The sequence below is a fragment of the Gymnoscopelus microlampas genome (genome assembly GCF_963454915.1).
Source record: "Gymnoscopelus microlampas genome assembly, chromosome: 9".
NCBI classification, from domain to species: domain Eukaryota; kingdom Metazoa; phylum Chordata; class Actinopteri; order Myctophiformes; family Myctophidae; genus Gymnoscopelus; species Gymnoscopelus microlampas.
Genome location: NC_139946.1, coordinates 11,408,445 through 11,421,008, shown reverse-complemented (window position 1 = coordinate 11,421,008; position 12,564 = coordinate 11,408,445). Strand labels below are relative to the sequence as shown.

Genomic DNA, 12,564 nt, shown 5'->3' with positions numbered 1-12,564 from the left:
GATTGCCTGCCGTCCGGCAGGGAGAGAGAGAGATAATATATATAATATACAGTATATATATATATCTCAATGAAGGCACAGTGAAGTTTTACCACAGTCAGGCACAGGGAAAAGCTTTACTTTGTTTGGGTAAGCTTAAAAAAAAGGGCCTTCATTGAAAATGATCTCAACAGCTCCCACAGCAGCCACAAAAGGTCATTTATCTTTGCAGCTGAAACATTTGTAGCGGACATGGCGTAATAACTATGGGAAATATTAACGATAATTATGAAAATATTAAAAATATTTTCTGAAAAATCAAAATATTGATTTTCACCAAAAATTAAGGAATCGCGCAAATTAAGGGATTAATTCGCACCTCCACACAACCATGAAAAGGGCTACGCAAGAATCTTGGACACAGTAATGATGCATGGGTTCTGGTTAGAAAATGATTGGAAATATATGCGTTGAAATCGATTGGAAAAGGACTTCCGTTTATACCAAAATAAAGTGTTTATTAAGATAAATCCTATGTACATATTAAAACAACCAATGAAATGGGGAAAAGAACAATAGATCAATAACTCAAAAGATGATGAAACTGGTTAAAATCTCAACAAAATACAAAATCACAGATCTACAATTCAATCAGGTCAAATCAGGAAATGGCCACATTTTAAACTACTAAAGGAGAAAGAGGGATTAAAGTCATAAAAGAAAAGAGAAAGATCAATGATTAAAAATAGCTAATCTACCCTCACACTACACTCAGGTTGCCACACCACATGTGAATGCATTATGCTCGCCTGGTCCATTGGGATAGGAGAGAAGATGATTCCATTGTCTCTGGGGAAGAGACCATGAGGCGTTGGCTAGCAGGTTTGGCTAGCGTCCGGCTACTTCACTGCCTCACGAGGTCCTTCTCAGTCTCCACTCAACTTGGATTGAGGAGACAGTATGTGTGGCTTTTGGCCCACGAGTAGAGGGGGAGCAGTTGGTCGTGGGCATCGGGTAGCGGTTCAGCAGTCCTCAGTCTCCATTCAAACTCGGATTTGAAGAGACAGGATGTGTGGCCAAGGGCCCACGTGTAGAGTAGAGGGAGCAGGGCAGTTGTTCCGGGTCAGCAGGGCATCTGGCTTTTGCTGGAGAGCTCGGCGTAGGCCGGTGGTTCTTCTCGTTGGGAGAACCTGAGGCGTTGGCTAGCATGGATAGCTAGCGTCCGTGCAGGAGACAGGGCCAGTTGTAGAGAGGGAGAAGGGACTTCTGGTCAACCTTCCTGTTGCTGTGGTCGTTGGGAGAGAGGCACGGGGGAATGTTCACCCTGGAGATAGCAGTGGAAGAGGGGACTCCGTCAACCCTCAGTGTCATCAAAAGCGCAGTGGAAAAGAGGGGACTTGGTCAACCCTGGTTGTCGAGAAGCGGTCAAGAGAGAGAGAGAACTGGCTGAGCAGTTCTTCTTATAGGCAAAAGGAGGGGTCTCCTTCTTGGCCCATTGGGGGGTGTGTTGGAGGCAGCTGGGGTGGCAACCTCCTACCTTACAATATGAAAAACTAAAACTTCTCTGCTAACTATCTTAGGGACTTCCTATTAACACATTTGACTGGATATTGGGAATCACAATGAAATTAGAATTCTCTAGATATTAAACATGAAGGCATTATGTCAAATAGAAAGCAGGTAAGCATCAAAGTGTAATTAGCATGGAAGCATTTACATTTTACATCACCAAAGTTCATATTAGTGTTGTGGTCATAATACAGGACAATAAATATATATTTTGAAGTCACAGAACATAATACATAAGCCAATTTATTCAAAGTTCTTGTTGCTCATTGTGTTGTTCAGTTAGTCTGTGTGGGTGACACAGTGAGCGCTTGGCAAGACATTCGTTGCATGTCGTAAAAATTCCATCCTTATCTCTTAAAAGATGCCGGACAGAGAGAGAGGTAGAGAGGAAACCAAAGAGCCTGTGTGTGTGTCTTCTGAAGACATTCCAATGGGTAATAAAGGTCTTATCTGAAGATGCAGTTCTCTATTAGTGAGCTTGTTGGAGTTTGTGTTTCCTCTGAAAGGAGGGGGGGGGGTCTTTTATGATGAGTCCCGGGTCCATTTGGTTATGAACTAAAAACAATATTAATTTGCTTTCTATGTTCACACCTGGCGGCCTCGGCATTATCATTACAGACCTCCCCTTGTTATCAATATCAGACGAAACGAAACGTTGACGTCACGACCTTTGATAACACAAAAGAAAATGTGAGAGGACAACAGGAGCAGAACGCATAGCATATGCATTCACATGTCAATGGCAACTCTTTCATTAAGCTGATCTAGTGACACTGGATCTGATTGCTTGAAAGAAATTTACCTTTTAGGCATTGGCAGTCACTACTGTCTGTTAACTATTTTCTGAGAGGGCTTTCGGATAATCACAAAAACACCTAAGAAAACATTATAAATCAGAGAACAAAAAGAAAAGAAAACTCCTAATACGTACATATTGGGGTATAATTTTGAGGAGTAATGTGGTAGCACTTTTTGTGACTTTTAGATGTGAGAGCTCGTAGTTGCATGAGCACTCTTACTAATCTCTGCTTTTGTGTACCAGAATTCAATTTGAGCAGTGAGCTCAATTTGCTGACATGAAAGGTGTCGCTTCATAATACAAAATATTCCATCCGTTTTTCTTTTCTACCACGGCTTGCTGGAATATATATATATACACGGGGTGACCTTTTTGGCTTGGTTACACAAGAGCAGATCGGAAGTCCAACCTGAGTGCTAATTCTCTGAAAGAGTTTGGTTGGTTGTCCACTAGGGTAAATCCTGATTTACTTGGATGATAAGGAAATGGATTAGTCCTAGCCTGGATAATAAGTACTTACTTCCTGTTTAAGACAACCAATTCTTTGTAAGAGGTACAGGTTCAAGTTTGTATGGTTTTTAACTAAGGTTAAGAAGTTGCTGTAGATTTGAGAACCTATGTAACAAGGGTCTTGCTCCTCCCCTTAGTCATATCCTGTGTGCAGAGACAACAATTTCTATATAGCTGAATTGACTGAACAACACTACAAGTCTTAGTTAGTCCAGTTCCTGTTAACTGGGTTCTTGTAGCAACCATCATACATCACTATCAGTGTAATACACTTTTGGTAGGGCAAAGAGAGGAAATCTCACTAAACGTGGGTGGAGTTACAGTGTACCTTGTTAATAGCATGCTTTTAATCCACCTAGGGTTAGTAAACTATTCAAGCACACAAACCAGACAGTGTTCATTATCATAGAATGACTGAGGAGGTTAGTTAGGTGAGACACAAAATGAACTTGTTAAGCGCCTTGGATAGAGGCCCATGTTATTTTGAGTAACCTGATCTACCCTTTATGAACACATTTGACTGTTGACTCTTTACTATTTTACTAGTTTGATGGGGTGCATTATACATTAGTTTGTACGCCAATGCAGTTTTGCTGCATGTCTATAAACATTGCAACCTGTTAACGCAAATGTTTCCTTTTAAACACAGGGCAGGTCACCTTTGGGTTTGCACAAGGAGACACAAATGCACAAAAAGTTTAAAATTTGACAAAAAGTTTGAGACACCTCTGCGCAAAAAGTAAAAATTTTGACAAAAAGTTTTTGAAAACAACAGATATATATAATCAACACATGCCTTCAGCTATTTCTGCCGGAGTAGCACTAATAGTGATGTGGCGATGGTTTAATTTAGACACTGGTGTCTCAAGTTATGGTTTCAGCAACCTTTGTCAGGTTTGTCTTAACCAATGGCCTAGCTGGGCACGGGCACTAAGTAGCTGTGACTTATATAGCACATTGTCACTTGTTTAGGGAGAGATCAGAGTTTTTGTTTCAGTGTGTTAACTGCAACCATACTACAGTAAAGAACTACAAACATGGCGACCTCTAATTAGTTACCTAAAGTCAATATGTCTATTTGGGCCCCATGCTGTCATGGCTGTTGAGCCTTGGTCCATTGTCAAATAGGTTTAGTTAGAAAAGAATTTACACATGGTCTTGGGGTCACCCTGGGGGTCTCTCAAGATATCATTAGATAGGCAGAAATGATCACCTTGTGACAGCATTCAGCACTGCTGTCCCTGAATTGTGTCTAACAGACTTGATCAACAGTTGGCAATCTTAGGGTGATATCATTGTTTATGACTGACCCCCTTGATGAGGAGTTGATGAGTCACGGAGGCCTGACGTAGTGATTGATCAGCGCCGCATTATAATGTCACACCTGAAATTGCCAAGTTTTGTACCACCTAAGGGTTGGGGTCTGTGCAGTGGCTTAGCATAGCGAGCCACTAGGTAGACATGGGCGGGAAACAGAGTACCAGTGGTCAGGGTGTCTGCGTAGACGTGGTGGGTCCCTTGAGGGCCCACATTGTAAGTTACTAATAGCAAATGGCACGGGATTAAGACGCCACGTGCAAAATGTCAAATGTGCTTAATCTATTCTGAGCTTCAACCATTCATTAAGCTTTTGACCCATAAGGAGAAGAGCTTTATTGACAGGAGCTACAAAGAGGGAGACAAAAAAAATAAAAAATAATAATAATAATAATTATAAAAATAGCACTAATGCGTGGGTTCAATCTTAATTGGACATAGTAACGCTTTGATTAAACCTGTTAGCCTTAGCATAGGTCGTCAGTATCATCGTACAGCGCCTAATCTGAATAATATTGATACTGAACAGTTGCATTAACAGATGCATATGGGAAGGTATGAATTGGATTCCATAAATTGTTCAACTTGACTAACAATAGAGGATTCATTCTGGCTCAAGCCAAGATACCATAGTTGACTATAATGTTGTAATCACATTATGTAAAGTCTAACAAATTGAATGCAAGTATATTAATCCTGGACGGATCATTCTTTGACAATTTGTTTAGGACTGACATAATTGTATTCTCAAATTGGAAGCCCAACCATAAATATTTGGTAAAGTATAATATGTAGTATATAATAAGGATGTTGTTTATTTAGGGTTACAACAAATAAACAGGAGAATATACTTCCATCCTGCTTAAAATTGATTTTTGTACACATAAATTTGTATTAACTTTGGTCAATGATAAATTTGGTTGGATTATACAACATGCGGAAATAGTGCTATTTGACATTCAAAATGTCTTAAATTCAATTTATAGTCAGAGTCCATGGCATTACCTGATTGAATGTTTTTATTCAATGGATTATAATAATAATGATAGGTAATGTTCAAAACTGTTCCCACTTCATCACAGTCCAGTATCAAAATTATAGTAGCAGCAGAGGTACCATTTAAAACTAGATTGTCTGTTAGATTCGGTTTCAATCCCTCCGTTCGGGAGACACTCAGATTAAACACACTGTGGCCTTCGCCCTGTCAGTCAGGAACACGTAGAAGCATGTGTTTTAACTAACACCCTGGTCAGCTTAGCAGCATTGACAAAGCACTGCAGCCAGGGGCAAACAATATAGACAAAATGTACATCTTACAGCTGCGTTTTGGGACAGATAGCCAGAAAGTGGCTGGAAAAGCAATGCCACCTTCACGCTGTGAGGGAAGGTGGGGAACACTGTTTTGGCGTCAATGGTGCGTGTTACGACCTTGGGTGTATAGGGATTACAACTAATTTCAATCAATTATGAAACCACAGAATAAGCGTGTATCAGTCTGCAAAATTTTCTTGGAGAGCAGGCAATTAAAAACAAAAACCCTTCCATTAGCCGAGAGCCTTTTACAACAGTCCACACTTATTGTGTCGTTCTAAAAAAGTTTTAAATTTTGAAAACAACAGTTTGTGAAGTGGCGTCATCTGAAACATACATTGGAAGTAGTCACAGTGTTTTGTTTTCATCAAGGTGAGCTAAACACGATTAGGCCTCCTCCAATTGTCACGGACTCGGCTTGAATTTTGTGTGGCCGCGTGTTCGCGTGCCTTTCTTTGCCGTCGTGATTCTTTGGGGATCTCAGCGGGGAGCTGTTTCACACACTCAGGGTTCTCATGTTTTGTGCCAGAGTTATCCCGTGAGGGAGGGCGACCGCGGTCGTTTGAGGAGGACCGAGCACATCTCCAGGAGGGAGTTTGGTGGTCGTCCCCCTTGTATAGACCGTAGTCGTCCTGTCTCCTGGGCTGCCATCGATCGATTTGGGGGTCAACAATTTTACAGGATGCACTGTGAGGTTCATTGCATGCTCTATCAAAAGCTGCCCGTGCCAGATTACGTAACTCAGCGGCAGGCTTTTTAGAATTGATTCCAATAGGGATGTGCTTTTTAACGGAAGGGTGTAAATTATTCAAGAACAAATCCTTGAAATGTTCATCTTCCTCCATATTCGGAACATTTTTGTTACCAAAAAATGCAATCCTCAGACGGTTATAAAATCGATTAACTTCTTCACCTTCGTGTTGACAGACGGACACGGCAGACAACAAACCTCCTAAGGCTCGGTGATCAGCAAATTCATCAATTATCGCTTGACACAGAACGGGCCAATTTGCTCGGACCTCGTCTGTCTGTCGCCTGATAAAACCAGTTACCTCGCGGTTTGCGGTTCGATAAATCAATTTAACCTTAGTATCTGTGTCACTTACACCACATTCTGCTAAGTTATATTCTATATCCTCCAAGTAAATGTGGGTGTTTTTAGATTCACCAGGCTTTGGGTCGAAAGGTTGGATGAATTTCGCAACTTTGGCTAAGTCGATATTACTCAGCGGATGCGCCGGCTGGCACCCCCCCGTGGTTTGAGGTAGGGGTACTGGTGCATTCAATGCGGCATAACCACAGGCATATGGCTCGAGGGCAGGTTGCCCGGCCGCCGGAGGTATGTTCTGAAAAGATTGAAAAGACGGTAACATGGCGGGCAAGCCAACTGAGGCATGTCCTTGGACATAGTGTTCAGCTTGAGTGGGTGGTCTGTCTACCAGAGGCTGCTTCTGTGTTACAGGGTACTGATCATAGTGAGGCTGACCAGAGAGTGCCTGTGATTGGCCTTGGAGGTCATGGAACCTTTTAACAAAGTCATTCTCACTGATCCAGTTACCTTTCTCTAGGATTTCAGTTCTATCCCGCAATTGAGTGACACTGTCTTGTGCTATTTGTAACTTGACACTGTTTTGCGTGAAGTTTTCTGCAATGAGCAATTTTAGTTCAATGACAGTGTGTTGCAGTTGACCAATTTGCTGTTTGGCTAAGGTTATCTCACCATTTTGTTGCGTTTTCGCTTGCTCCAGTCCTATGTTAAAGTTCTGGAGCATGGTGATGTGCCCTGTTGCCGCATTCAGTATAGCTGTCTGCTGTTGAGAGGCCTTTACAGCTGCATCTAACATGGCAGTTTGCTGTTTTATTTGGTGTTGTGCCACTTCTAACTGAGTATTTTGCTGGCCCAAATCGACTCTCAGCGTTTTGTTAGTTGGTAGAGCACACCCAGTCTGTTCTATGTTGGTTTGACCTTTAGCTGTTTTAAAAGGTGCAACCAGGTGACATGCTACAGTTTGACTCATATCTCTATCAATGTCAAATTGAGCAGTGTCTTGCAGTTTAGGGTCAAAGCTGTCTGTTAAAAACTCCATGGCGTGTTTTATTGTGTATACAACTGAGTGTAACACGTGACGGAGCCCTTTTAAAGGATCTACGTATATTAAAACTAACCCCAATATCACTGTTAACAATGTTATTAACTGACCGACTATATCGGAGTAGCTGAGGGGAGTGGAGGGCTCAGACATCTTGTTGCGTTACTCGCTCTTTCTATGACTAAATCAGTTAGACTCGACAGGGAAGTCTCACTTATGGGAAGTAAAAGACAAGGATAGGATCACTCATGCTGTTACAACATATACTGCAGGTTAGTCTTAGAATAGAGTTAGAACGAGAAACTATACCCAAACTCAAAGTGTATTAATCTTTAAATAACCTCGGCCATTTACTATAAAAGTGTTTACACTGCTAAAGTAATGGACTATTAGTTACTACAAGACCGTCACTAGAATGAACAAAACCCAAGTGGCTCACTGGCCTGTTGTCTCTGCCTGTGGTTTTATGACATGCAGGACAAGGACCAGGCTTCCTCGCCCCCCCTCCCTCTGTGCCCGTTTAAGGGGTGTTCAAAAGGGTGGGTGCGAGGTATGTGTGTGTGTGTGTGTGTGCGTGTGTGTTGGAGGCTAGAGACAAATGGAGGCCATTTATGGCACTAAAAATGTCTTCTTCTAGTTGTCCCACACACACCACAGCACTTTCTCTACACCCTAGGTGGAGAGGTGCTTTAAACTATTAATTTAGTTTAGCTTACTGCTATGTGTCACTAAATTACAACTGGAGCACAAGTCTGCTTGTATCCGGTTACAAAAATAAATGTGTCACAGTTTCACTTTTACCTACCAACTTGTTGCAGTTTAATTATTGGTAGTTATTGGTTACACTAAGGATTAGTGATGACCTTATTTTTTTGTTTTTACTCTACAGGAAGTGAAGAATGCTGTATTTCAAACTTCCTCGACATGGAGAGGGTCATCCAGTAATTACAATATCAACCTAAATTCAATGCAGATATATTAATCAATGTATCAAATGTAGGATATTTTACTATTACTATTCTAGTAACGGATTTGTTCACGCCACTAGTGTATACACACGGAGGGAGACTCCATGGACTTAAATTTAGCACTTTGTCAGATCGCTATTCCAACAGGCTTGATGACTCAGCGTAGCTAGAGTCAAAAATATAGTATTACACTATATGATATGACAATACATTATATTATCATGAAGTGAGGTGTCACACTGTTGCTATCACTAGGCTCTCATCACTAGCAGCAAAAAGTGGGTAAAACTTTGACAACGAACCCTAACTCACAAGCTTTGTGTATTCTACGAGTTGGCCACCAGATGACGCCAGCATGCGTTCTCTAAATATCTGTGGGGGTTGGAGAGAAGGGGCACGGTTAAAGTGCCTTTGTTCTCTTACCACCACAGGGAATTAGATGTTTGGGGGGGGAGACCTATTTTAACAAAAGATTTTCTCTGGCAATTTTTCCAAGATTTCCAATATTTCCAATTATTCTCTAACCAGACATCAGGGACTGTGCCTCACACGGGGCACCACTTTATGTAGCGGACATGGCGTAATAACTATGGGAAATATTAACGATAATTATGAAAATATTAAAAATATTTTCTGAAAAATCAAAATATTGATTTTCACCAAAAATTAAGGAATCGCGCAAATTAAGGGATTAATTCGCACCTCCACACAACCATGAAAAGGGCTACGCAAGAATCTTGGACACAGTAATGATGCATGGGTTCTGGTTAGAAAATGATTGGAAATATATGCGTTGAAATCGATTGGAAAAGGACTTCCGTTTATACCAAAATAAAGTGTTTATTAAGATAAATCCTATGTACATATTAAAACAACCAATGAAATGGGGAAAAGAACAATAGATCAATAACTCAAAAGATGATGAAACTGGTTAAAATCTCAACAAAATACAAAATCACAGATCTACAATTCAATCAGGTCAAATCAGGAAATGGCCACATTTTAAACTACTAAAGGAGAAAGAGGGATTAAAGTCATAAAAGAAAAGAGAAAGATCAATGATTAAAAATAGCTAATCTACCCTCACACTACACTCAGGTTGCCACACCACATGTGAATGCATTATGCTCGCCTGGTCCATTGGGATAGGAGAGAAGATGATTCCATTGTCTCTGGGGAAGAGACCATGAGGCGTTGGCTAGCAGGTTTGGCTAGCGTCCGGCTACTTCACTGCCTCACGAGGTCCTTCTCAGTCTCCACTCAACTTGGATTGAGGAGACAGTATGTGTGGCTTTTGGCCCACGAGTAGAGGGGGAGCAGTTGGTCGTGGGCATCGGGTAGCGGTTCAGCAGTCCTCAGTCTCCATTCAAACTCGGATTTGAAGAGACAGGATGTGTGGCCAAGGGCCCACGTGTAGAGTAGAGGGAGCAGGGCAGTTGTTCCGGGTCAGCAGGGCATCTGGCTTTTGCTGGAGAGCTCGGCGTAGGCCGGTGGTTCTTCTCGTTGGGAGAACCTGAGGCGTTGGCTAGCATGGATAGCTAGCGTCCGTGCAGGAGACAGGGCCAGTTGTAGAGAGGGAGAAGGGACTTCTGGTCAACCTTCCTGTTGCTGTGGTCGTTGGGAGAGAGGCACGGGGGAATGTTCACCCCGGAGATAGCAGTGGAAGAGGGGACTCCGTCAACCCTCAGTGTCATCAAAAGCGCAGTGGAAAAGAGGGGACTTGGTCAACCCTGGTTGTCGAGAAGCGGTCAAGAGAGAGAGAGAACTGGCTGAGCAGTTCTTCTTATAGGCAAAAGGAGGGGTCTCCTTCTTGGCCCATTGGGGGGTGTGTTGGAGGCAGCTGGGGTGGCAACCTCCTACCTTACAATATGAAAAACTAAAACTTCTCTGCTAACTATCTTAGGGACTTCCTATTAACACATTTGACTGGATATTGGGAATCACAATGAAATTAGAATTCTCTAGATATTAAACATGAAGGCATTATGTCAAATAGAAAGCAGGTAAGCATCAAAGTGTAATTAGCATGGAAGCATTTACATTTTACATCACCAAAGTTCATATTAGTGTTGTGGTCATAATACAGGACAATAAATATATATTTTGAAGTCACAGAACATAATACATAAGCCAATTTATTCAAAGTTCTTGTTGCTCATTGTGTTGTTCAGTTAGTCTGTGTGGGTGACACAGTGAGCGCTTGGCAAGACATTCGTTGCATGTCGTAAAAATTCCATCCTTATCTCTTAAAAGATGCCGGACAGAGAGAGAGGTAGAGAGGAAACCAAAGAGCCTGTGTGTGTGTCTTCTGAAGACATTCCAATGGGTAATAAAGGTCTTATCTGAAGATGCAGTTCTCTATTAGTGAGCTTGTTGGAGTTTGTGTTTCCTCTGAAAGGAGGGGGGGGGGTCTTTTATGATGAGTCCCGGGTCCATTTGGTTATGAACTAAAAGCAATATTAATTTGCTTTCTATGTTCACACCTGGCGGCCTCGGCATTATCATTACACATTTTTCATCATTATCTGTGGGTTTTTTTTAAGCTAAATACGTTTATAACACATTGCAAGGACCTTAATATATACAATATATTTTTGAAAAACAGCATAAAAATGTCTACTTTAATCTGGCATATCTAAAGGCAAAATTAGATACTATTAATTAGCCTGGTATCCAGCCTGCTTCGCTACGTTCGGCGGACTTTTTTTTCTCTCTTCGCTTCTCAGTCTGGAATGCCTCCTATCTCTGCAAAACGAGTCAATGGGGTGCATTCCAGACTGATAAGCGGAGAGAGAGAAAAAAGTCCGCCGAACGTAGCGAATCAGGCTGGATCCCAGGCTAACTATTAATAGCGATTATTCGACCACAGCGCTTTATTAAGCTGGGGGCTGTGATTGTAGCTTCACAGTGGACTGCAGTGAAATTCTCGGTGTCCTGGGGGTTTGTCTGAAATAAAGTGGTGTTTGCCACAGGCACCTATCTCACTGTCCTGTACTTGTACCTCAGGGGGTTGGAGCTGTTGTTCGCTAATAGATGATATCAGGCCCGCACAATACACAATTTACTCTGGGGGACAAACCGATGAGCAACAACAGCCACTTAAGTCTGCTGTGCTAATAAGAAAGGATTATATAAGGGATGAGTATTGATCACTGCATATTTTATCCCATTAAGACCAGGAACGTGGACCTGGATCTGTGTCATTTTTTTATTTGAGCTAAAAAGCATTATTTTACACATTGGCTATTAAAAAATAGCAGATCTACAAGCTCATAGCGCGGCACCGAGTGCCGCGCTATGAGCTTGTAGATCTGCTTTTTTTGAGAAATCGTGAAAATGTGTGCAAATCTTTTTTAAACCAAACATTTGTAACTCAAATCTTTGCTTCTGGGGGGTCCCTGGAACAAAATATTTTGAGATGGGGGTCCGCGGCCAAATACATATAATTTTGGAGGTCCTTGACATGAGAAAGATTGAGAATCACTGACATAGTAACATACGTTTTTTTCAAAAAACAGTTAGGATTTAGAAGACATTTTCTAGAATCGGCCTCAGGCCTTAATGGCTTATAGGAGCAAGTGCATCAAAATAACCACCAAAAGGGACATTTTGAACTATGAAGCAGTTTTACAACTGTGTGTGTGTGTGTGTGTGCGTGTGTGCGTGTATGCGCTCGTGTTGGTCGGTCAACATGTGGGCCTCTGCATGGTTCGTGTGTGTGTGTGGTCAAGGTGGAGGAGTTCCGAGCGCGAGATGCAGAACAGGGCGTGAAGATCGCCCAGATCCTGGAGGGCTTCATCAACAGGAAGGTGGTCAAACAGACGGTGATGACGGTGGTGTACGGGGTCACGCGCTACGGGGGAAGACTTCAGATCGAGAAGAGGCTGCACGAGATAGATGAGTTCCCCAAGGTTGGTACAGTAGCTGGGTTGGTTTGAGCTCAGGGAACGACGACCCTCTCTGTGTTTTATTTTTAGCACGGTATATCAGCCTGGGATGATGGGGGTTTTGAATAGGGTCT

General features: G+C 42.0%; 1 protein-coding gene across 1 annotated transcript in view; it reads left to right on the top strand.

The window, feature by feature from the left end:
• The window catches only part of polrmt (polymerase (RNA) mitochondrial (DNA directed)), a 91,955-nt gene that overhangs the window by 36,636 nt on the left and 42,755 nt on the right, over window positions 1–12,564 (top strand). The window contains exon 13 of the mRNA XM_084066473.1: window positions 12,275–12,454. Within this exon, the coding sequence (XP_083922599.1) occupies window positions 12,275–12,454 (180 nt within the window). The remainder of the gene's footprint in view (window positions 1–12,274; window positions 12,455–12,564) is intronic.